This window comes from Phoca vitulina, unplaced genomic scaffold (assembly GCF_004348235.1).
Source record: "Phoca vitulina isolate PV1807 unplaced genomic scaffold, GSC_HSeal_1.0 scaffold43, whole genome shotgun sequence".
NCBI lineage: Eukaryota > Metazoa > Chordata > Mammalia > Carnivora > Phocidae > Phoca > Phoca vitulina.
The window spans coordinates 6,828,904-6,855,400 of NW_022589746.1; the positions used below are offsets into that span (position 1 = coordinate 6,828,904).

The 26,497-nt window shown below is 39.6% G+C and overlaps 2 protein-coding genes across 4 annotated transcripts in view; one reads left to right on the plus strand and one right to left on the minus strand.

Annotated features, from left to right (window-relative positions):
• Nucleotides 1-17,709: 17,709 nt before the first annotated feature.
• On the minus strand, nt 17,710-18,571 carry LOC116648325. Its single transcript, XM_032430243.1, has one exon. It carries the CDS (start codon nt 18,559-18,561, stop codon nt 17,944-17,946), a length of 618 nt encoding a protein of 205 aa, XP_032286134.1. The 5' UTR covers nt 18,562-18,571; the 3' UTR covers nt 17,710-17,943.
• The window catches only part of LGALS8 (galectin 8), a 37,648-nt gene continuing 29,679 nt past the window's right edge, over nt 18,529-26,497 (plus strand). For 2 of the 3 annotated variants that reach the window (XM_032430242.1, XM_032430241.1), the window contains exon 1: nt 18,529-18,635. The gene's annotated coding sequence lies outside the window, so the exon portion shown is untranslated. The remainder of the gene's footprint in view (nt 18,636-26,497) is intronic. The other variant, XM_032430240.1, reaches the window with a different exon arrangement.

A 26,497-nucleotide genomic window follows, 5' to 3' on the forward strand; every position in this document is an offset into this window, starting at 1 on the left:
TTGCCTCATCCCAGGTCCCAAGAACTGGCTAAGTACCCCCTTTAAATGTCCAGTGAGGGGCTTTGGTGTTCTCAGTCTACTTCACCGTGCCCCTTCATCCTGCTGGCAGGATCAATCCTGGCCTGCAGCCCACCCCACCATCAGGTTTTATGATAAAATCATTCTATTTCTCTTCTTCTTATAGCTCATCACTGAGAGATGGGGGAAAGTCATAGAAAGAAGGCATCTGGGCATTTGGGATTATATTAGATTTGTAATTAGATTGTCTTCACCTCTTTCAAAATATTTAGTTTCTAAATGAATCCAGCTTTAAATGCCTGAACTGGTTCATGCACAGATCTGCTTCCCAAATCTTGGGGTTTCATTCATGAAAAACTCTCCAGGGGTGTTGGGCTGGCTCTCTGAAGAGGTGCTCTTTCATATGCAGAATCTAGAATGATCTGACCCTTAAGAGTAACTGCTGTAGTTTAACAAACACACTAACCACCCGAAGTGCTAAAGGTTGAATTGTCTTTACAACTTCACATGGGGTCCTATACAAGCAAAGGGCTCTGTTCCTAGAAACAGACCAGCTTCCTGATATGGCCAAAGCCTCTTCTCCTTAAAGATGCTATGTTAGGGTCTAGTCTCTGTGCTATGAGGTATGGCTCTCACGACCCAACCTCATGGCACACCGAGTTTTGAAAATAGTCACACTTTGAATAGCTCTGATTCTGAGCGGTGAATATAGCTGTTAGTATAGATCTCTGTCCCCAGTGCCTACACAATGGGTGTGTTAAGTATAACGTTGGTTGGCTATCAAATGATAGATAAGGAAGAATAATAAGCAGCAAGAGAGCTGGTAGTCTCAAATTCCAGCTCCTGTGCCAAATTACCTGGGTCATTATTTTCATGACTCCTTCTCCTAAAAGCCCCACCGTCAAGGGTCCCACACACATTTCCCCAACCACTAGGTCAGTATCCAACCTGGGCCTCCAACAGTTTTCCACACCGATATTAATAGTTTTTCAAGGAATTTCTTTCCCAGATTAAAAGGGTGATGATCTGCAGGTAACGTGGGGAGCACGGGGTTCCTGAGTGTTTGTGGTTGTCAAACCCAGATGATTTCTTGTCTAATCATGCAGATTTAAAAGTCCAGAGTCGGCTCCCAGAAGCTCTTGCACAACACAGACGTCAACGTCTGCAACTTTTTACTGTCACGTACACGTTCTGCACGATCTGCCAAATTTGTTAAAACTCCAGTGAATCAGAGCTTATTTTCTTGTGCAGATTTTGGATTTATAATCAGGGGAAAAAATTAGACACACACAGGAAAAAAAAAGATCTAAAATAAATTAGACCGAGCCAAAGAGAAACAAGCTTGTGATGAAGTAACCATTTCAACCACTTAAAAATATTTCTCTGCTTTTGATGCACTACTATCGCTGTGAAAATAATGTTTGAATAAAAAAAGGAACTGGTGGGGCGCCTGGCCGGCTTAGTCGGTAGAGGTAGAGCGTGTGACTCTTGATCTCAGGGTTGTGAGTTCAAGCCCCATACTGGGGGTGAAGCCTACTTAAAAAAAAAAAAAAAACTGGTGAAAATGTGGTAGCCTAGTGAAAATTGGCCACTATGGTATGCATATGGTATGCATGAAATTACTCATACACATAATTTTAGAACCAGAAGTGTTTCTGGAATTCATCAGGAGACTGATTTTATAGCTGCAGGAACTATAACAGGTTTCAATTCAATAAAATATACTTAATTCAACATTCATGAGTATATTAACTCTCAAACATTTTTTTAAAAGATTTATTTATTTATTTATTTGACAGAGAGAGAGAGAGAGAAAGAAAGGGAACAAAAGCAGGGGGAGTGGGAGAGGGAGAAACAGGCTTCCCACTGAGCTGGGAGCCCGATGCGGGGCTTGATCCCAGGACCCCAGGATCATGACCTGAGCCGAAGGCAGACGCTTAACAGCTGAGCCACCCAGGCGCCCCTCAAACACTTTTTATAAAGAAGTCTTCCTTTGCTCACTAAGCTTTTCTTTCTTTTGGTCAAGACAATAATTTGTCTTCATTGAGCTCCCTGCGGAAATGGTGTATCTTAGGCCCAAGTAAACATTCAACCAGAGCTTTGTGATGGCCCATGTGGGCAACAGTGCAAATAAAAACAATGGTTTAGCCCATTTTTCTTTGCTTCTTCCTCCAAGGGTCTGTCTCTAAAATGAACCAGCTCAAGAAAGAGCTATTTTTCTGGAGTGCCAGATTTGAACTAACTGCTTTCACTTCTTTTAGATGATTTCTGTTTCTAGTTTTAATGTTACATAGGAGAAATTATGTTATATAATAGGAGAAATCACATTAAGTCAGTCAACAAACATTTTCTGATCACTTACTATGGTCGGATCCTCTGCTATATACAATTGACGACTGACAGTCCCCCAAACTCAAAGGGCCAACAAGTCCAGGAATGAAGACAGACAAGAAAACAGGCCATTACAACTCAGTGGGATAACTGGTATGATAAAGGTATGTTGCAAACTTGCAACAAATACCTTCATCCCTTATTTTAATCATCAGTGATAGGTTTACTGCCAATAACAGTAGCATAAGAATAAATGCCAACTCCAATTGGGCTTTGTGCACTTCTGGGCGTAGATGAGGACTTGGTCTGGGGTCCTTGGCCAGGGATCATCAGTCTGTAATTATACCCTTTCTTGACATTGACCTGCCTGAGAAAGTACCTGCTCTGGGGCATCAAGCTGGCTCTTTTCCTGCTTCCCATTTCACGATTGCCCTTCTGCCACTTTACCAAAGCTTTCCAGTCTTCCTATAGTTTGATATGGTGGTGCGTTGCCCTGAGGGATAAGAAAAAAAAAATCCACCTTGTCAAGTAAAAGAATAATTCAAATTGATGCCTGCAAACGTCCTTTCATAAATTCTGAAACCCCTATTAGGCTCATCAAAATAATCATCTTTGATAAAACTTTGTTTTTTTTATTTACAAAGTAATAAAATTTGTGTCATTTGATCAATCATGTACAGGAAATGATAACAATAAAACGACTTGTAAAAGCTCAATGTAGAAGAAAATTTAATAGTTTGAGCCTTATGATCATAGGATTGAAGAAATACCAGTTTATATAAACATTTTTTTGCAGAGACATATGACGGATAGGCAATAAAAGACTTTGAAGCATTAAAAATGTATTATACACAGATGAAATTCTATGGGGGAAATGGAGTGGATATGATTTCATGAGAGAAAAGAACAATGTAAAAAAAACGTACAAGAAAAGTTTGGTCATGATTTCTTAACTGGATGATGGTGGATGTCAAGTCACTTTGGTATTTATATTCTACTTAATACATTTAAAAGAGTAATAAAACAAATTTATTTAAAACGTCAATATTTTCGGGGCACCTGGGTGGCTTAGCCAGTTAAGCATCCGACTCTTGATCTCAGCTCAGGTCCTGATCTCAGGGTCGTGAGTTCGAGCCCCACCTTGGGCTCCTCACTGGGTGTGGAGCTTGCTTAAAAAATAAATAAATAAAGGTGCACCTGGGTATCTCAGTCAGTTGAGCCTCTGGCTCTTGGTTTCAGCTCAGATCATGATTTCAGGGTTGTGGGATTGAGCCCCGCTTCAGGATCTGTGCTCAGCGTGGAGTCTGCTTGGGATTCTCTCTCTCCCTCTGTCCCTCCTCCTGCCGGTGCATTTTCTCTCTCTCTCAATAAATAAATAAACTAATAAAATCTTTTAAAAAGTCAGTATTTGCAATAACCTAGAAATTATATTCCTTCCAACCGATTAAACCAAACATCCATGTAAAAAGTGTGAAAGCTTACATAGTTTACTATTTTTTCAGAACCTCATTTTTTTACAGCAGTTTTAGGTTAACAACAAAATTGCGAGGAAGGTACAGAGATTTCTCATACCTCCTGCTCCCCCTCACACACACACAGCCTCCCCCATTCCAATATCACTCACCAGAATGGTACTTTTTTTGCTAAGGAACATTGACACATCATAATCACCCAGAATCCATAGTTTACCTAAGGGTTCATTCTTAGTGTTGTATATTCAGTGGGTTTGGACAAATGTGTAATGACATATACCCATCATTATAATATTAAACAGAGTATTTTCACTGCTCTAAACATCTTCTGTGCTCTGCCGGTTCATCTCTCCCCCACCACCTCCACTTCCCACCTATCCTTGACCTCTAGCAACCACTTATCATTTTATTGTCACCATAGTTTTGTGTTTTCCGGAATGTCAAATAGTTGGAATCATACAGTATGTAACTTTCTCAGCCTTCTTTCACTTAAAGATGTGCCATTAAGTTTTCTCCATGTCTTTTCATAACCTGATAGCTCATTTGTTTTTAGCACTGATTTTTCTGGATGTCACACAGTCTATTTATCCATCACCTACTGAAGGACATGTTGGTTGCTTCCAAGTTTCGGCAATTATGAATAAAGCTGCTATGAACATCTGTATGCAGGTTTTTGTGTGAACATAAGCTCTCAATTCCTTTGGGTGAACACCAAGGAATGTGATTGCTGGATCATATGGTTAAGAGGATGTTCAGCTTTGTAAGAAACTGCCAAACTGTCCTCCAAAGACACTGTACCATTTGCATTCCCACCAGCAATGTATGAGAGTTTCCATTGCTCCACATCCTCACTAGAATTTTGGTGTTCTGGACTTTGGCAATTCTAATAGGTACGTAATGTTATTTCATTGTAGTTTTAATTTGCATTTCCCTAATGACATGTGATGTGAGGCATCTTTTCATAGGCTTATTTGCCATCAGTCTATCTTTTTTAGTGAGGTGTCTGTTAAGGTCTTTGGCCCACTTTTTAATTGGGTTGTGTTTTTATTGTTGAGTTTTAAAGAGTTCTTTGTATCTTTTGGATGACAGTCCTTTATCAGAGGTGTCCTTTGAAAGTATTTTCTCCCAGTCTCTGCCTCGTCCTCTCATTCTCTTGATATTGTCTTTCACCACCAGAAGTTTTTATTTTTAATGAAACCCAGCTTGTCAATTATTTCTTTCATGGGTCGTGTCTTTGGTATTGTATCTAAAAAGGCATCACCAGGGGCGCCTGGGTGGCTCAGTTGGTTGAGCGACTGCCTTCGGCTCAGGTCATGATCCTGGAGTCCCAGGATCGAGTCCCACATTGGGCTTCCTGCTCGGCGGGGAGTCTGCTTCTGCCTCTGACCCTTTCTCCTCTCGTGTTCTCTCTCCCATTCTCTCTCTCTCAGATAAATAAATAAAATCTTTAAAAAAAAAAAAAAGGCATCACCATACCCAAGATCATCTAGGTTTTCTCCTTTGTTATTTTTGAGGAGTTTTAGAGTTTTGCATTTTACATTTAGGCCTATGATCCAGTTTGAGTTAATTTTTGTGAAAGATGTAAGGTCTGTGCCTAGATTTATTTTTTCGTATGTGAATGTTCAGTTGTTCCAGTACCATTTGTTGAAAAAACTATATTTGCTCCATTTTATTGCGTTTGCTCCTTTGTCAAAGACTAGTTAGCTATGTTTGTGTGAGTCTAGTTCTGGGCTCTTTATTCTTTTCCTTTGATCTATTTGCCTATTCTTTCACCATTACCACACTTGATTACTATAGCTTTATAGTAAGTCTTGAAGTCTGTTAGTGTCAGTCCTCCAACTTTGTTCATCTCCTTCAATATTATATTGGCTCTTCTGGGTCTTTTGCTTCTCCATACAAACTTCAGAATCAATCTGTCGATATCTATACAATAACTTGCTAGGATTTTGATTGAGGTTACATTGAATCTACATCATGATCATATCTAGTCTTCTTATCCATGAACATTGAATATCTCTCCATTTATTTAGTTCTTCTTTGATTTCATTCATCAGAGTTTTATAGTTTATCTCATATGTATTTTGTTAGATTTATACCTGGGTATTTCATTTTTGGGGGTGCTAATATAAATGGTATTATGTTTTTAATTTAAAACTTCACTTATTCATTGTTGGTATATAGGAAAGCAATTGAATGTTGTATATTAACAATCATATATCGTATAACAATCATAATTAACAATAATAATTAACAACAATTATATTGCAATCTTGCAATAATCGCTTATTAGTTCCAGGAGTTTTTTGGTTGATCCTTTTGGATTTTCCATACAGATGATCATGTCATCTGTGAACAAAGACAGTTTTATGTCTGCTTTCCCAATATATACACCTTTTTTTTTCTTTTTTCTTTTCTTATCTTGTCTTATTACATTAGCAAGGACTTCCAGTACCATGTTAGAGGAAAGGTTACATAGTTTTTCAAAATTCTATTAGAGGTTTTGTGACCAGAAATGTTTACAGACCACTCATCTAAACTAGTATATGGTCAAGCCAGCACCAAGTTCCCTGTCTTTCTCACCTACAAAGCTCAAAGCTCATAAATAAAGCTCCATATCCTCTCCAGGTAATGCATGGTTTGCTGTTTTCCTGACTCTCCCATCTCCAAATTAACAAAAGTATCAACATGCCTCACCTCACATAACACCGGTTTTACCAGTTGGCAGTCACAGTCTTCCCTAAAGGCCATTTTCATTAAAAAAAAAAAATTATTAAAATAAACCATTTTAGGGGCACCTGGGTGGCTCAGTCAGTTAAGCATCTGCCTTCAGCTGAGGTCATGATCTTGGGGTCCTGGGATCGAGCCCCGCATCAGGCTCCCTGCTCAGTGGGGAGTCTGCTTCTCCCTCTGCCCCTCACCCCTGCTCGTGCTCTCTATCTTGTGCTCTGCTCTCTCTCTCAAATAAATAAAATCTTAAAAAAAAAAAACCATTTTATTAAAATAAACAACTCCTTACAATGGCTCAAATGTAAAAGACCATAAAATTTAGCCTCATCTTCCTCCTAGAGGTAGTTTTAGAGTACAATATTAGAGCTTAAAATATAGCTAAATTATAGAGAAAAAAGTGAATATAACCACTAAGGTGGAAGGAGGTTTTGGATGGATGATTGTTGCCCATTCTGCATAACGCTTAAACCCAGCCAACCTGAGCAAGGTATGATTAGGCCATATGGCACCTTTGTGCAAATTAGAAAAAGGTGATCTTCTCCCCACCCTCATCCCTCTGCCTCTGGAGATGCAGCATCATGCCAGTTTGGCATGTAAAGTATAGACTGCGTTTCAGCTACCACGTCTTAATTCAGCTAGTTGCCCTCATACAAACACATGCAATGACTTCTTGTCAGCCAGCCAAGAAGAGAATGTAGAAGAGCAGCACTGTTCTGGGTTAATTACCTTGGACCTTTCCCAAACACATTTGCATTGATTCTTCCCACACTTCTCTTCCTGGATGGAAGCTTCCATATTTCCTCCTGGCCCCCTTGTGGAATCTCCTAGCTTTCCTTCCTGGCTTCTTGACTTTGACTTTCCATGTGGTTCCTGGTCCTGACCACTCCTTTGGTTTTAGTTCCCCTGGCATCTCAGGTGACAGGTTCTCCACTAGAGCCTCTCAGGCCTCACCTCCAACACCCCTTTCCCATCAGAGTAGCCTGGACCTTCCCCTAAGGTGGAGTAGGAATCCTTCCCCTAAGGATTTGAATGAATTCTCAAAAAGTACTTGAGCTCACATATAGCAAAATTACATAGAGCTTAACTTTTGACACAAAAATCCCACTTCTAGGAATCTATCCCAGAGAGACAGTGTGCAAGTATACAAAAAGATGTGCATAGGCTATACCCTGAAGCATTATTTATGATAGCGAAAGATGAGAAACAATCCAAATGTCCACAGGTTGAACAAACCATGCTTCTAAAGGATTCTGCATCCAGTTCCAATGTGCGTGTATGTTGGGGGAAAGGGGGCATTTTCCCACACCAACAAGCAATTCTCCCACACCTGCTGAGTGTCCTAAAATTCAACCCAATTTTGACATATCTACAGAGATAGCATCAGATTCCTTAAGGACTCAGTCCTACAAGACCCCCCTCCCACAAATGCCAGTTGCACTTGTGCTTCTGAAGGACCCATTGTAGATTAGAGGGTTCTTAGGACACCTCCTTGCATTCAGTTAGCTGCAATAGCTCACAGCTCAGAGAAACATTTTACTCACCAGCTTACTAGTTTATTATAAACAGAGATAGAACTCAGGAACAGCAGATGGAACAGATGCTTGGGGCAAGGTATGGAGAAAGGGTACAGAGCTCCCATGTCTCCTCTGAGAGTGTCATTCTTTCTAAATCTCCAGTTGTTCAGCGAACTGGAAGCTCCCCAACCCCATGCTTTAGGATTTTTATGGAGGCTTCATTAGATAAGCACGGTTGATTAAATCATTGGCTGTTGATGATTGAACTCAATCTCCAGCTCCTCCCTCCCCAGAGGTTGGGGTGGGACTGAAAGTTCCAGCTCTCTAATCACAGGGTTGGCTCCACTAGCCACCAGCTTCCATCCTTAGGTGTGGTCCAAAAGTCACCTCATTAACATAAAAAAAAGGCACCTTTACAGCTCTCATCACTTGAAATTCCAAGGAGCTCTGTGTCAGAAAAGGGGACAAAGACCAAACGTATATTTCTTTTAAATTGTATTTATTTTATTTTATTTTTTAAAGAGAGAGAGAAAGAGAGAGCACGTGCATGGGTGGGAGGCGGGGGAAGGGGCAGAGGGAGGGAGACAATCTTAAGCAGGGTCCATGCCCAGGACGGAGCTCGATATGGGGCTCTATCTCAAGACCCTGAGATCATGACCTGAGCCGAAATGAAGAGTCGGATGCTCAACCAACTGAGCCACCCAGGCACCCCCCAAATATATATTTCTTACTATAAATCACAATATCACAGTTACATCCACTCAATAGTATAATATGCAGCTGAAAAAGAAACACAGAATATCTCTGTATACTATTATGGAGTGATCGTCAGGCTATGGTGAAATAAAAAGAGCAAAGTGCAAACTATGCATAGTGTGCTATCTTTTTTCTACAATGGAAGTGTGAATATAAAAACTATCTACATATGTTATGTGTAAGGAGAGGGAGGGAATAGGTTGGAGAGGACAGGGATGGAAACCAGGATTCCACGAATGTGTCTTATTTGTAAATTTGTAAATTTGGCGTTGGGATCATGTAAATATTTCATAAAATTATAATCCAAAATTAAATCAAAATGAACTAAACTAAAAGCAAGCCCCCAAAATTGAAAGCAAAATGAAACCAATGAATCTAGTGGTATATTGAGTTGGTGCCTTATTCACACAGAGATAAGTTATTTCAAATTATTATTTTTTAAAGCTGTCATTAACACAACATAAAATTTACCATCTTGACCATTTTAAACGCACAGTTCAGTAGTGTTAAGTATATTCACACTGTCATAAAACAAATCTCCAGAACTATTTCATCTTACAATACTGAAATCCTATACCCACTAAACAACTCCCCATTTTCTCATCCCAGCCCCTGGAAACTAACATTCCACTTTCTGTTTCTATGAATTTGACTTCATTAGATGCCTCATGTAAATAGTTGTCTTTTTGTGACTGGATTATTTCATTTAGCATAATGTCCTCAAGATTCATCTATGTTGTCTCATGCAACAGGATTTCCTTCCTTTTTAAAGCTGAATAATATTCCACTATATATGTCATATTTTGTTTATCCATTCATTGATCAAAGGACACTTGGGTTGCTTCCATTTCCTGGATATTGTGAATAATGCTGTTATGAACACAGGTGTACAAATATCTCTTTGAGATCATGCTTTCAGTTCTTATGGATATATAACCTGAATTGGGATTGCTGGATCAAATGATAATTCTATTTTTAATTTTTTTAAGGAACTGCCATACTGTTTTTCATAGAGGCTACATCATTTTACATTCCCATTAGTAGTGCATAAGGATTCCAATTTGTCCACATCTTTGGCAACGTTTGTTAGTTTTTCTTTCTTTCTCTCCCCCCACCCCCTTTCTTTTGCAGTAGCCATCCTAAGGACTGTGAGGTGGTATCTCATTGTGGTTTTGATTTGTATTTCTTTAATGATTAGTGATGTTGAACTTGTTGGTCATTCATGTATCATCTTTGGACAAATGTCTGTTCAAATTCTTCGAACATTTTTGATTTGGGTTGTTTTTTGTTGTTGAGTTGTAGGAGTTCTTATATATGTATTCTGGATATTAGCCCCTTATCACATATATGATTTGCAAGTATTTTTCCTCCTTTCATGGGTTGCCTTTTCACTCTGTTGATTGTGACCTTTTTTGCACAGAATTTTTAAGTTTGATACAGTCCTATTTATCTATTTCTTAATTTGCTATCTGTGCTATTGGTGTCATATCCAAAAAATCATTGCCAAAATCCAATGTTGTGAAGTTTTCCCCTTCTGTTTTCTTCTAGGAATTGTATAGTTTTAGGTTTTATGTTTAAGTCTTTAATCAATTTTGAGTTAATTTTTGTATAAGGTGTAAGGTAAAGGTCCAGTTTTGCATGTGAATATCTAATTTTCCCAACATCATTTGTTGAAGAGGCTATCTTTTCCCTACTGAGTGGTCTTGGCACCCTTGACCATAGACATAAAGGTTTATTTAAGGGCTCTCTATTTCTGTTCTATTGGTCAATATGTCTGTCCTTTTTGCCAGCACTACACCATTTGCTTACTAGCTTTGTAATATGTTTTGAAATCATGAAGTGTGAGACCTCCGACTTTGTTCTTTTTTTTTTTTTTTCAGAGTCCTTTGAGAATCCAGATGAATTTTAGGATTTTTTTTCTATTTCTGCAAAAAGCACTGTTGGAATTTTGATAAGAATTGCAGTGAATTGGTAGATCATTTTAGGTAGTACTATCAAATTATTTTAAAACACAGAAATGTTATTATATATTGCTTGTGAGATATAGCTTAAAGACAGAAAGTAACTGCAAATAAACCTTCATTTTGTTTTGCAATCATGTTGTTACAACAATATTTAACTTTCTATCCCCAAACTATTATATATAATAGGTTAAAGCAAATAAGTAATTATGTTAATGTTATTAGAAACCAAGATTTTTATTTTACTTTTTCATCAAGATTTTTATTTTTAAAAATGAGGTCTAAATATAAAATAAAAAAGCTAAATAAAAACATTGTAATCCTAAATTGAATGAAATCAGTATAAAGTCAGATATATTTATCTTTTATATATTTTTAATTAAGTATATATTTTAAATATGTTTATATAATTATTTAAATATATGATTTAAAATAGATTTATGTATTTAATATATGTTATATTAAATATATTTATATACATATATTTTTAAATAAACATTTTTCTTGGCTTCATCTACTGAGGAAGTCTAGAAACCAACCCAGTGGCCATAAGCATCCCTAGTCAAAATTGTGGTCTATATATACCATTTCCCACTAAAAGTTTTCTTGGAGAAACTGCTAAGTCCAGGTTTGGCAGGAAATAACACTGGTAGCTTGGGACATCTTGTCATACCACAAAGCAAGGAAACTATCAAGATTACCAGGTTGTGTCAAAAGAATCCAGAAGCCAACTCAAAGGGGTTCCCTCTGAGGGGATAATGGGATAATCACGCATATCCCGTATGATTATAGGATAAATTATGGGATGATTTAAGTATCAGAAAAAAAATTAAGAACACATCAAGTATATTAATATTCATCAATTCATAATGACCTCTAAAAAAACAATTTACTGATTACCTTTTGTGGAGGCTAGGGAGTTGACTTACTATTATGAAAATCTCTACATAAAGGGAAAGAACCCAGCACTTATCTTGACTTTCTGGTATAAACTTCACCTTGGGATCACTGAACCGTATTTCCTTATACAAGAATTCCAACTCATAAATGCAGGAGGAATGATGGAATTGATATATCATTATTTTTCTTTCCTAGTGAAATAATGGATTGAGGCAATGACTATCAGTAGGTAGCTGCTAAAACCACTTGATCAAAAACTGATGAGAACTTTGTAATGGATGAAACAGGCTAACATCATCTGAAATCACTGGCCAGTCTTGATAGCATAAAAAGCAAAACCAGACATTAAGTGCCTCCTGATGACTTGCAATTGGAAGTACAGATTGCTTATGAAATCTTCTGGCCAAAAATGTGAACCTGGGTCTTAGGAAAACTTTAAGTGTAACTACCAGTTTTTAGAGATTAAATGAAGTCTGAAGATTTGCTTCAAAATGAGCCAGTGGTGGGGAAGGAGTGGGTGCAGTGCAGATGAGACAAGATAGGCCATGTTGATAATTGCTGGAGCTGGACAATGAGTAAATGGAAATTCATCATGTCATCTCTCAACTGATGTGTATGTTTTTACATTTCCAAAATAAAAAGGGGTTTTAGTATGTGGCCTCAATCACATTTTTCTAGTTGGAAAAAACCATCTGGGTTTCTGGCTTGCTCTAACCTCAGAAATTCTTCCCCTGAGGTTTCCCTTGTTACTTTATTTTATAATGAGCTGTGTAAATACAAGCTAGAAGAGGATTAGCTATGCACAAGAAGGATTGGTTAAATATTCAGATTGGGTTGCTGAGGGAGGCCTTTTCAATTAGCAGTAACTGCGCCTCAGATAAACCTCATTGGCTGTCATGCTGCCACTGTGCAAAGCTGAGGGAGGCCTTTTAACGGCATTAAGAATCTCAGCTAACTTTGCAGGAACAAAGATCACAATGAGTATTAACAGTTACTGACATCATTCTTTTGCATTTTAAAATACCTATGCATAATTACTTATTGTCTAATTCCCACTAGATGTAAGCTCCAGGAAAGCTGTATTTTTTACCAATTGTATCCCTAGTGCCTAAAATGTTACCTAGTATAATATACATATGAGTTTAAGTATTCTATTGTGTTTCCACTTTAAACATTTACATAATTTCAGATACAGTCTAATGTAAAATAACAATACGGTATTCTTTCGTTAACATACCATAGTCTGCCAACCCTTTCAAGGAGCCTGGGTGGGTCAGTCGTTAGGTGTCTGCCTTCGGCTCGGGTCCTGATCCCAGGATCCTGGGATCCAGCCCCGCATCGAGCCCTGCATCAAGCCCCGCATCGGGCTCCCTGCTCAGCGGGAAGCCTGCTTCTCCCTCTCCCATCCCCCCCTGCTCGTGTTCCCTCTCTCACTGTCTCTTTGTCTGTCAAGTAAATAAATTAAAATCTTGAAAAAAAAAATTATCTGAAAAATAGGACAACATCTCATTCTTTGAGCCATTGGGATGAATTGGTTTAATTTACACTCCTCTGAAGATCTTTCACATCTTCAAGATTCTTTTATTTTATGACAAAACCATAGTTCTAGAAGCTTGTTTCTCACACCTGAAAAGACTGGATAAGGGACATGATCCTGTAGAACATAAGAGGTAAGCCTGATGAATCTGAACACAGGGGGTCTGAAGGTTGGAAAAAAGGGCTGAGTGCTCATGGGTGGTGCTAGTATGGGGGTGTGGGAGAGATTATTTCAAAGCAAGAGTATTCAAAGAAGAAATGAGTCCATTTACAAAGAGGGGGGACAGTAAGAAGAGGTCGATGACACCAACCATGAAATTTTCCTGGGAACTAGACCTATGTGTAAGACATATAAGTGCTGTGGTTTCATGCAGAATGTACTCCTCAGGTACTTGGCTGGCTCACAACTCTTGATCTTGGGGTCATGAGTTCAAGCCCCACGTTGGGTATAGAGATTACTTAAAAAAATAATAATTAAAATAATGCACTCCTAAAGACAGCATCATTTAAAATCTGCATAATTCAAGACTAATTTTCTCATGGGACTAAATGGAAAGCAGGTGTATGTTCTCAGAGCTCATAAGTCTATAACTATTGTGGCAGATTTTTTAATATTGCTTTTTTATATATTATTTTTGCTAAAGGTTCTAGAGTTTTGACTTCTAAATGCACAGCATGATCTATCAAAGCAGTTAAACTTCTTTACAGTGTTTTAGCACACCTAACTTGTATTCCAAAATTATTGATTTGAGGCCTATTTTCCCAGCCCTGGCACCACCATCCAATCAATGCTTGGAGGTAAAAAAAAATTTAATTATAATAACAAAAACACGGCAACACAATAACAAGCAAAATCACCACCAGAAGTGCTTCCTACCTTTAAACAACACAATCACATCATTAACAAACTATGGCAGGTATTTCTTTTTAAGGTGGTAATCCTACCAAGTAGCAAGAGCATACAGAGTTTCAATTCATAAATCCAAAATAATTTTTTACTACTTTTTTAAAAATTGGGGCAATATACATTAGTTCACATTTTGTTTATAAGACACTATTTTTATATCATACTATTTCTAAATTGGCAGCCACACTTACTATGTATGTGTGTCTTCTTGGGTAAGGAAAGAGGACAATAAAGTGATGAAAAGAAATTGATCCAACTAGAGATGATCCTGTCAGCTTTGGAAGTCTAAGGCAACTGTCTGCAAATAATTTGTAACATCTATGTTACTGTTTTGAACTGATTTCTGAATGTATATTATAGTGTTTTTTGGGCAAAATCGTCTAAAGAACCACTCTTGTAACCATCCCCTTTCTCCTACATCATTAGAGTTCTCTGTTCTACTGGATCATGCATAGAATTACAGTCAGTAATGTGGTGGCAAATGTTTAATATCCAGCTTTGGAGACTGGGGTGAGTGGGGGAAAGCCTTAGGTTATAGTGGTTGTCTATGCCTGTGGGGTAAAAACTTCCATTCCTGGCCAATTTCAAGATACCAACATGGAAGAGATGTGCAAAATTGGCTCTCGCAAGCCAGTGCGAGCCAGCTCCCCATACACCCCTGAAAATGTTCTTCAAGGCTCAGTTTACAACCCACTAATGGGTCTTGCAAACATTTTAGTGGGTTATAAGCAGCATTTTTTTAAAATGAAAAATTAGAATGCAAGAGTATTGTTTTGCAAAGTTTTTGTTTTCGTAATTTTAAATATGTATGCAACAATTCACAATGTAAATGTAGTTGTTACTGTGGGTTACTTGTTGAAAGTCTACAAGGTACCACTGTAGTAACTTCTCTCTTTTTTTAAAGATTTAATTAATTTATTTATTTGAGAGCGAGAGAGAGCACATGTGCATGAGATGGGGGGTGGAAGGGTAGGGTAGGGTAGGGGGTAAAGTTGGGTGGGAGAGTGGGAGGGAGGGTCAGGGGGTGGGAGAGGGACAGCAGACTCCACGCTGACTGCTTGAGGGCTAGACCCGATGACCCTGAGATCATGACCTGAACCGAAATCAAGAGTGGGTTGCCTAACCGACTGAGCCACCAGGTGCCCCAGTATCCTCTCTTTTTAAAAACAAACCAAAACAGAAACAAAACAAAATCAAAATCTTTTTATCCCACTACTTCCTTAGCTACAACAGTTGCTCTGTTCTTCACAGCTAAACTTCTTAAAATATTGATAGTCCTGATTTTTGCCACTTCTTCCCCTCACATTTCTCAGCCCACTTCAGAGCGAGTCACTGATGACCTCCATGTTGCTAAATCCATTGGTCACTTCTATGTTCTCAGCAGCATGTGGCACCAACTGGCTTGTTCTCTCTTAAAACACTTTCTTTCGGGGGGCACCTGGGTGGCTCAGTCAGTTAAGTGGCTGCCTTTGGCTCAGGTCATGATCCCAGAGTCCTGGGATCGAGTCCTGCATTGGGCCCCCTGCTCAGCGGGGAGTCTGCTTCTCCCTCTCCCTCTGCCTGCCACTCTGCCTACTTGTGCTCTCTCTCTATCCCTCTGTCAAATAAATAAGATCTCTAAAAAAAACCCAAAAAACCAAAAACCTTTCTTTCTTTGGCTTCCAGAACACCACTCCCAGCAGGTCTCCATGGCTGCCTCTTCTCAGTCTCTTTCATTGACTTTTCTTTTCTTGACTTACCTCCCCAGGGCTCGGTCCTAGGTCAAATTCTCCATCTATCTACTCTCGTAGGTGACCTCATCAAATTCTATGATTTCATCTCACAGCATTGTCTCCTTTACTATGTTTCAGCCATGCTTGTGACGTCTCTATTCCTGAACACATTAAAAGGCATTTCTCAAGAACCATAGGGATCTTCCATTAGCTGTTCCCTCTGCCTAGAATGCTCTTACCCAAGATCTTCACTTGGCTGCCTCTTTCATTCACCAGCAGCTTAAACATCACCTCTTTGCAAAGGATTTCCCTGGCACCCAATTAAAGCACTCACCCAACGGCTCCCAATTACATTATCCTTTTCTATTCTTTTCTGAAACTCCTCACTATCTGTGTCCCCTGCTGGAATGTAAACCCCATTGAAGCAAGAATAGTGAAAACTCCCTGTCCTCATGAAGCTTATCATTTGGTGGGTAAAGTCATATAAAATAAAAAGGTAAATTATATAGCATGTTAGAATATGATAAGTGCTAGAGAAAAATAAAGCAAGGAAAAGTGATAGGGATTTTGTGTGTGTTTTGGGAGGGTGTTTGAGATTTTAAATATGGTAGTCAGGAAAGTGCTCACTGAAAATTGATATTTGAGTAGACTTTAATGAGGAAAAGGTTGTCAAATGCAAAGGTTCTGAGGGGGCAGTGTGCCAAACAGGCCCTAGGAATACCAAGAAGGCCAGTGTGCTTGCTGGAAGAATGTAGTAGGAAAAGAAGTGAGAGTGTGTGTGGGTGGTGGGCTGATCATGTAAGGACTCCGATATCTACCCAAAGAATGAACAACAGCTGTGGAAAATTTTAGCAGAGTAGTAACATTGTTTCAGTTATGTTTTGTCAGTGATCTTTCTGCTTGCTGTGTTGACATCAGATTGGAGCGGAGCAAGAGCAAAAAGCAGGGGAACCAATTAGGAGGCTTTTGCAATAATCCAAGAAAGAGATATGGGACTTCCATTTTTTTTTTCGTCTCTTCTCTGCATCTAGAAGGGTCCCATGAGGCAAATACTACAAAAACCTTTTAGTATACTTGTATTCCTTATCACTGTACCTTGTCACGGTAGGCATTCAGCATATATATGTAGATTTTAAATGATATAAAAACATACTGAGCTCATTGAACAAAACAGGGACTAATGAATGGGTTATTTCTAAGAACAGGTTCTCTGGCTTTGTGGACATTTTAATCCAGAATTACTTCACCAACACTGGATTTCAGGCTGTTTTACTTTGCCACATTTGCACCTAAATACCACTTAACAAAGAAATAGAGAACTGCTGTGTATGGATTTCAACTTATTTTGCAAAGGAGAGGTACTAAACCCAGGCAAAATTGTGTAGACATTTAATTGCTCCTCACCTCATCAATAACCTATTATTTCAACCTAACATTTAGTGCCTACTTCATGAGAAGCATCACAGTGAGCGTGGGGAGCATATAAGACAAGTTCCTCTTTTCGATTTAAAATCGAGTCGGATAAAACACAACGCACAGAAGGATAAGTACAAATCCAAGGTAGTGCATGTCATGGGTTAAATGCAGCTATTTACATTGGCTCCTGAAGAGTGAATCGAACTTGGAAAATGAATAGGAGAAAGAGAGAAAAGTAACAGTAAATCGGAACGTGAGTTCACTGGTATGGGATTTGTAATGAATTCCTCAATTACAAAAACAATAAAAGCCGAAGCCACCGAGAAGCCCAAAGTGGCGACACCAAAAACAGGTCTTTCAAAACGAACGTGGATAAAAATCAAGTAGAGACACGTAGGAACATGAGATCTTTGCGGTGCCGAACAGAAAACAGATAGCGAGCAGCCAGCTGTTTTGGGTAGCTTACATAACTTTATTTACATTTCTCTGTTTTTACGGCAAACTAGCGGCCAGTGTGGGTGAAGCAAGAATAGTGAAAACTGCGCTGAGAAATCAGTTATTCACTGAATATCTAAGTCTGCTCGTAACTGTGCCCCATTCTGCTGGCATTTTTTTTCCCTAGGGAGGCGTGTATCTTAGAAAACCAACACGTAAAGGACTTGGCGAGTCATCCACAGAGGCTGCAAGTCCAAGTTAGAGTAGCCAGACGCGGCGCTTCGGGCTGGGCGCAGTGCCGCCGTAGCGAACCCACTTCTCCACCGCTCCTCTGACACCCAGGGTGTGCACTGGCCAAAAGGGGCCTCTCCAAGTCGGGTTATCACTCACAGCACCATCTGGACTGACCCGAGGCAGAGGCTGGGACACCTGCGCGGGCGGAAACACGCGGGGCCGAGGGAGCATCAGTTTTCTCCTTTCCAGCCCATTTCCGCGCACTTCCAGCCCATTTCCGCGCACTCCCAGCCCATTTCCGCGCACTCCCAGCCCATTTCCGCGCACTCCCAGCCCATTTCCGCGCACTCCCACCCCGACGACCGGGTAGAGGCAGGCGGACGCGCTCAGGAATCCTTTAAAACACCCTCTGCCGTGCATCCCCTCCGTCCGTCCCGCAGCAAGCAGGTCGCGGTGCAATCCCCGGAGGCTGTGCGGAAGGCCCAGCGCGGGGGCGACCGGCAGCTCGCCGTGCAGCACGCCCGCAGTGCCCCGAGCACGCCCCGCACCCAGAGGCGGGGCCGCCGGCCACGCCCCCGGGGCCCGCGAACCGGGAAATGGAGGCGGGCTGACTCCTCTGGCTTTCCGTAGTCGCCCACGCATCCCGGGAGGCCGGGAGACGCGCTGCGGCCGAGAGAGCACCCGGTGCGCCGGGTTCCTGCGACGCCAGTCCCGGGGTGAGTCGGCGCGCGGCGGTTCGCCGGGAAGGGGCGGGGAGCGGCCGCGGCGGGGGGCGCGCCGGGCGAGGAGGGGCCGCGGACGTCGCTGTCTCCAAGTCGGAGTTTGGTGGGTGGGACGTCTCGGGTGCACAGCTTCCACAGGTCCTCTCCGCGGCCGCGTGGGGAGGGGTGGCGGGAAGCTCCCGGGAGGGAGTCGCAGCGGGGCTGTGGTCCTTCCCGCCCGGCCCTCCCGGCGGCGGCTGCCCCGCCGCAGACTCTCCCCTCCCCGGGCTGCCAGCCCCAGGCCGAGCGCCGCCTGCCCCGCGGGAGGACAGGGTCTGTACTTTCAGTGACAGACGTCCTCTGCTCTCCGGGACTCTCTGAAAACACGTTCGTTCAAGATGCCGAGTCATTTGACTGCAGTGTTAAAAAGTTCGGAAGCGTAGGTCACCTTAGTGGGCTTTGGCCGTCCGTAAAACATGACGATGGCTTTTTGTGAAGCGAATCAACAGCAGGACCCGTCCCTGGGTTCTTGGGAATGACTGGTTTCACGCAAGCCTATGGTTTAAACTGGGTTATTCTCTGGTCACGATGTAAATTATGAATGTGGCTGTGGCATCTCTGTATCCTTTCTTTTTGCTCGTATTCGCCCTTCCTGAGTTTTACGGAGCGGAAGGAAGAGTTTTGAGGTTTTGACTAATGTCTAAATTAATGACAGGTTGGGGTTAGGTGGTAAACCAAGAGGGATGCAGTATTTTGTTTTTCTTAATACTGCTGTGCGGTATAATGACAATTGGCGGAAGTAAATGTAGGAAGCTTCACTTTCGTTTCCCTTTTAGCTCTGCTTGACGAATTTTAAGTCTTCCCTGGAGCAATTTAATTGGTACTTCTACTAGATGAGTACTTTTATCTTTAAAGTTGCGGCTGATGCACAGCACCCTCCCCCCCATAGTTTTTTTTTAAGCCACAAGGGAAACTATATCATTGATATCCAAGGGATTGGATTTTTTTCTTTTCTCAAATTTTATTTATTTGAGAGAGTGAGCGTGAGCGTGAGCCGGGGGAGGGACAGAGGGAGGGGGACAAGCAGACTTCCCGCTGAGCTAGGAGCCCAGATCAGGACCCCAGCCAAAGTCAGAGGCTTAACCGACTGAGTCACCCAGGCGCCCCTGGATTTTTTTTCTTTTTGACTTGTTTCATTTGGAGGAGGAAGAGCAATGCCTTCTATTAAAATAAGAACCAAAATTTATAAAGCACTTACTATTCCATTGTTTTATTAATTCATTTAATCAGAACAAACCTGTGAAGTGAATGTTACTCTTATTCTCACTTCACAGATAAGAAGAGTTAAATGAATATCTTTGGTAGTTGTACCGGACTATTTGCTATTATTTTATTTTTAGTAATAAATTCCAAGTTAGAGGTTTTCTGTGAATGTATTGTTCTAAATTTATTATTTGGTTTTATTTCTGTGTGAGCAACTTCAGGATTTGGGTGGTAAACATAAAGGACAGTTAGTGCTGATTTTGCTTAGCACAGTTAACGTCTTCTTTCCTCCTGCTGTTAAGTTGCCTGCGGGATCTGATAAACTTGTGTCTTCTTTTTTATTGAAGAATAATTAACATATAATATTGTATTAGTTTCAGGTGTAACATTGAGTCAGTATTTATATGAAGTTTATATACATTATTTATGAAATGATCACAATAAATCTAATTAACATCTATCACCACAAAGTTGTTACAGTATTATTGACTATATGTAGTAAACATCTGTTACTGTAACAGAACCAACAGGAGTTTGCTCCTTGGTGAGTCACAGATAGAAACTACACCCAGGTGAGCTGTCCCACAAAGGAAGCTTTATTTGCATCAAATAAGGAGATCCTGGGGAATAACTTTCAAAGCTGGGACTCCCCCAGGAAGGGTGAATGGGTTGTTCTGTAAATGAGGTTTGTGCTCCTCCTTGGTATTACATTAGTATTATAATGAGGTAAAGGTAATTGTTGGTTATTCCAGAGGTCACTCCATGGTCCATCTGTACAAGCCTGAGTCAGGGGTTTAGGGCCACGGGAGCTCTTCCCCTGGGCAGTCATTATTGCTTGAGGGGTAGTTTCTGTTTCCATCATGGGATGTTATGCCCACAGGGTCTTTTGCCTGAGTTAAGACATAGGCTGGAAAGAAGAGCTTAAGGAAAAATGCAGGACCAAGGTTGGTGGGTACAAGGAGGTGGGTAGTAAAGGTCAGGTCTTGGGGTCTAGCTGGTGACATCACCATACAAGATTGTTACAATATTATTGACTATATTCCCTATCACATCCCTTTTCTTATTTACTTTATAAGTGGAAGATTGTACCTCTTCATTTCCTTCACGTGTTTCCTCCATCCCTCCCACCCCTGTTCCCTCTGGCAACCCTCTGTACCTATGAATCTCTTTCTGTTTTGTTACTTATGTCACTTAGCATAACACCCTCTAGATCCATCCATATTTGTCACAAATGGCAAGATTTCATTCTTATGTCTGAGTCTTATTCCATTATATATGTATAAACCACATCTTCTTTATGAATTCAACTATGATGGACATTAGGTTGCTTCCATATCTTAGCTATTGTAAATAATGCTGCAATGAACATAGGATTATATATGTCTTTTCCAATTAGTTTTTTTCATTTTCTTCGGCAAATACCAAGAAGTGGAATTGCTGGATTGTATGATATTTCTATTTTTAACTTTTTGAGGAATCTTCATACTGTTTCCCACAGTGGCTGCATCAATTTACATTCCCACCAACAGTGCATGAGCGTTCCCTTTTCTCCACATCCTTGCCAACACTTGTAATTTCTTGTCTTTTTGATTTTAGCCATTCTGACGGGTGTGAGGTGACCTCTCATTGTGGGTTTGATTTGCATTTCCCTGGTGATTAGTGATGTTGAGCATCTTTTCATGTGCCTGTTGCTTCTCTTGTATGTTTTCTTTGGAAAGAAGTCTATTCAGGTGTTCTCATTTTTTAATCGTATTGTTTGATATTGAGTTGTATGAGTTTTTTATGTATTTTGGATGTTAACCCCTTATTGGGGTATAATTTGCAAATATCTTCTCCCATTCAGCAGGTTTCCTTTTTGTTTTGTTGATGGCTTCCTTCACTGTGCAAAAGCTTTTTATTTTGTTGTAGGCCCATTTGTTTTTTTTGTTTTGTTTTGTTTTTAAAGATTTTATTTATTTATTTGACAGAGAGAGACAGTGATAGAGGGAACACAAGCAGGGGGAGTGGGAGAGGGAGAAGCAGGCTTCCCGCCAAGCACGGAGCCTGATGCGGGGGCTCGATCCCAGAACCCTGGGATCATGACCTGAGCTGAAGGCAGACGCTTAACGACTGAGCCACCCAGGCGCCCCGGCCCATTTGTTAATGTTTGCTTTTGTTGTCCTTGCCTAAGGAGACAAATCCAAAAACAATATCGTTAATACTTACGTCAAAGACATAACTTACTGCCTATGTTTTAAGAGTTTTATGGTTTCAGGTCTTATACTTAAGTTTTTAATCCGTTTTAAGTTTATTTTTGTATATGGTATAAGAAAGTGGCCCAGTTTCATTCTTTTTCATGTAGCTGTCCAGCTTTCTCAACATCACTTATTGAAGAGACTATCTTTTCCCCATTCTTGCCTCCTTTGTTGTAAATTAACTGACCATGTAACCCTGGGTTTATTTCTGGGCTTTCTGTTGTGTTCTATTGATCTATTTGTCTGTTTTTGATTACTGTACTTTGTAGTGTACTTTGAGATTTGGGAGCATGATTACCTCCAGCTTTGTTCTTTGTCAAGATTGCTTTGGCTATTTGTTTTTTGTTTTTGTTTGTTTGTGGTTCCATACAGATTTTAGGATTATTTGTTCTAGTTATGTGAAAAATGCCATTGGTATTTTTTTTTAAGATTTTATTTATTTATTTGACAGAGAGAGACACAGTGAGAGAGGGAACACAAGCAGGGGGAGTAGGAGAGGGAGAAGCAGGCTTCCCGCGGAGCAGGGAGCCAGATGGCGGGGCTCGATCCCAGAACCCTAGGACCATGACCTGAGCCGAAGGCAGACGCTTAATGACTGAGCCACCCAGGCACCTGCCATTGGTATTTTGATAGGGATTGCATTGAATCTATAGATTGCTTTGGGTAGTATGGACGTTTTGACAATATTAATTCTTCCAGTCTGTGAACATGGTATAAATTTATTTATTTGTGTCATCTTCAGTTTCTTTCATCAATGTCTTACAGTTTTGAGATTACAGGTCTTTCACCTCCTTGATTAAATTTATTCCTAGGTACTTTATTCTTCTTGATGTAATGGTAAATGGGATTGTTAATTTGTTTCTGAGAGTTCATTATTAGTGTATAGAAATGCAACTGATTTCTGTATATTGATTTTGTATCCTGCAACTTTACTGAATTCATTTATTCTAATAGTTTTTTGGTGGAAGCTTTAGGGTTTTTTTTATACATAGTATGTCAGCTGCAAATAGCAACAGTTTTACTTCTTCCTGTCCAATTTGGATGCCTTTTATTTCTTTTTCTTTCCTAATGGTTGTGACTAGGACTTCCAATACTATGTTGAATCCAAATGGCATAAGTGGGCAGACTTGTTCCTGATCTGAGAGGAAAAACTTTCAGCCTTTCACCATTGAGTATGGTGTTAGCTGTGGGTTTGTCATATACGTGGCCTCTATTATGTTGTAGTATATTCCCTCTGTACTCACTTTGTTGACAGTCTTTATCAAAAGTGAATGTTGAATTTAAGCAAATGCTTTTTCTGCATCTATCGAGATGTTCTTATGATTTTCATCCTTTGTTTTGTATGTGGTACATTACATTAAATGATTTGCGGATATTGAAAGAACCTTGCATTCCCAGAATAAATCCCACTTGATCATGTGTATGATCCTTTTAATGTATTGCTGAATTCGGTTTGTTAATATTTAGTTGAGGATTTTTACATCTATGTTCATCAGGGATATTGGCCTGTGATTTTTTTGGTAGTGTTTTTGTATGGTTTTGGTATCAGGGTAATGTTGGCCTTGTAGAATGAGTTTGGAGTAGGAGCATTCCTTCTTCTTCAGTTTTTTGGAGTAGTTTGAGAAGAATAGGTATTAACAATTCTTGAAATATTTGGTAGAATTCACCTGTGAAGCTTTCTAGTCCTGGACTTTTGTTTGTTAGGAGTTTTTTGATTAACTGATTCAGTTTCATCACTAGTAATTGGTTTCTCCAAAAAGTAATTGCTTTCTTCCTGATTCAGTTATGTTTCTAAGAATTTATCTATTTCTTCTAGGATGTCCAATTTTTTTTTTTTTAAAGATTTTATTTATTTATTTGAGAGAGAGAGAGAATGAGAGACAGCATGAGAGGGAAGAGGGTCAGAGGGAGAAGCAGACCCCCTGCTGAGCAGGGAGTCCGATGTGGGACTCGATCCCGGAACTCCAGGATCATGACCTGAGCTGAAGGCAGTCGCTTAACCAACTGAGCCACCCAGGCGCCCCTAGGATGTCCAATTTGTAGGCATATCATCATTCGTAGTAATCTCTTATGACCCTTGTATTTCTATGGTATCAGTTGTAATTTCTCCTCTTTCATTTCTGATTTTATTTATTGGGCCCTTTTTCTTGATGAGTCTGGTTAAAGGTTTATCAATATTGTTTCTTTTCAAAGAACCCAGTTCATTGAACTTTACTATTTTTTGTCTTCATTTATTTCTGCTCTGATATTATTATTGCCTTCCTTTTACTATTTTTGCACTTTGTTCTTTTTTTTTTTTCTATTTTCTTGAGGTGTAAGGTTAGATTGTTTTTTCTTTTTCTTTTCTTTTTAAAGATTTTATTTTATTTATTTGAGAGAGAGAGAGCACAAGAGTGGGTAGGGTCAGAGGGAGAAGCAGACTCCCCACTGAGCAGAGAGCCTGATGCGGGACTTGATCCCTGGACTCCGGGATCATGACCTGAGCCGAAGGCAGTCGCCCAACCAACTGAGCCACCCAGGCACCCTTTTCTTTTTTCTTGAGGTAGGCTATGAACTTCCCTCTTAGAACTGCTTTTGCTACATTCCATATATCTTAGAATGTTGTGTTCTCATTTGTCTAAAGGTATTTTTTTATTTCCTCTTCAATTTTTTCATTGATCCATTGGTTACTTAGTAGCATGTTCTTTAGTCTCCACATGTTTGGGGGGTTATTTTTTTCTTCTTGTAATTGATTTCTAGTTTCTTTCCATTGTGGTTGGAGAAGTTGCTTGATACGATTTCAGTCTTCTTAAATTTATTGAGACTTATTTTGTGGCCTAATGTGTGATCTTTCCTAGAGAATTTCCATGTGTACTTGAGAAGAATTTGTATCTGCTGTTTTTGGATTGGATGTTTTTTATATATCTATTCAGCCCACCTGGTCTAATGTATCTTCTAAGGCCAGTGTTAATTTTCTGGTTGATGATCTATCCAGTGATGTAAGTGGGATGTTAAAGTTCCCCACTATTACTGTATTGCTGTTAATTTCTCCATTTGTGTTAACATTTGCTTTATATATTTAGGTGCTCCTATGTTGGGTGAATATTTACAAGTGTTATATCTTCTTGTTGGGTTGATTTATCATTATGTAATGCCCTTGTCTCTTTTTACAGTCTTTGTTTTAAAATCTATTTTGTCTAATATTAGTATTGCTACACCAGCTTTCTTTTCTTTCCTGTTTGTGTGGAACATATTTTTCCATCCTTTCACTTTAGTTCACTTTTAGTTTTAGGTGTGTGTCTTTAGATCTGAAGTGAGTCTCCTGTAGGCAGTATATGGATGGGTCTTGCTTCTTTATTTATTAAAAAAAATTACTTTTAATTCTAGTGTAGTTAACATACAGTGCTACATTAATTTCAGGTGTACAGTACAATTCCCTATATTACTCAGTGTTCATCAAGATAAGTGTACTCTTAATTCCCTTCCCTTCTTTCACCCATACCCCACCCTCTCCCCTCTGGTAACCATCTGTTTGTTCTCTATAATTAAGAGTCTGTTTTTTGGTTTGTCTCTTATTTTTTCCTATGTTTGTTTCTTAAATTCCACATATGAGTGAAATCATATGGTATTTTTCTATGACTTATTTCACTTAGCATTATACTCTCTAGATCCATTATGTTGTTGCAGATGGCAGGATTTCATTCTTTTTTATGGCTGAATAATATTCCATTATATATATATGCCACATCTTCTTTATCCATTCATCTGTTGATGGATACTTGGGTTGCTTCCATAATTTGGCTCTTGTAAATAATGCTGCAGTGAACATAGGGGTGCATATATCTTTTCAAATTGTTTTTGTATTCTTTGGGTAAATATCCAGTACTGCGAATACTGGAATATAGGATAGTTCTATTTTTTATTTTTTGAGAAACTTCCATACTCTCTTCTATAATGGCGCACCAGTTTGCATTTCCACCACCAGTGCACGAGGGTTCCTTTTTCTCCACATCCTCGCCAGCATTTGTTGTTTCTTGTGTTTTTGATTTAGCCATATCTCACTGTGGTTTTGATTTGCATTTCCTTGATGATGAGTGATGTTGAGCATCTCTTCATGTGTCTGTTGGCCATCTGTATGTCTTCTTTGGAAAAATGTCTGTTCATGTCTTCTGCCTATTTTTAAATTGGATTATTTGTGGATTTTTTGGTGTTGAGTTGTGTAAGTTTTGGATACTAATCCTTTATCAGATATGTCATTTGCAGATATCTTCTCCCATTCAGTAGGTGGTCTTTTAGTTTTGTTGGTTGTTTCCTTTGCTGTGCAGGAGCTTTTTATTTTGATGTAGTCTCAATAGTTTATTTTTGCTTTTGTTTCCCTTGCCTCAGGAAGCATATCTACAA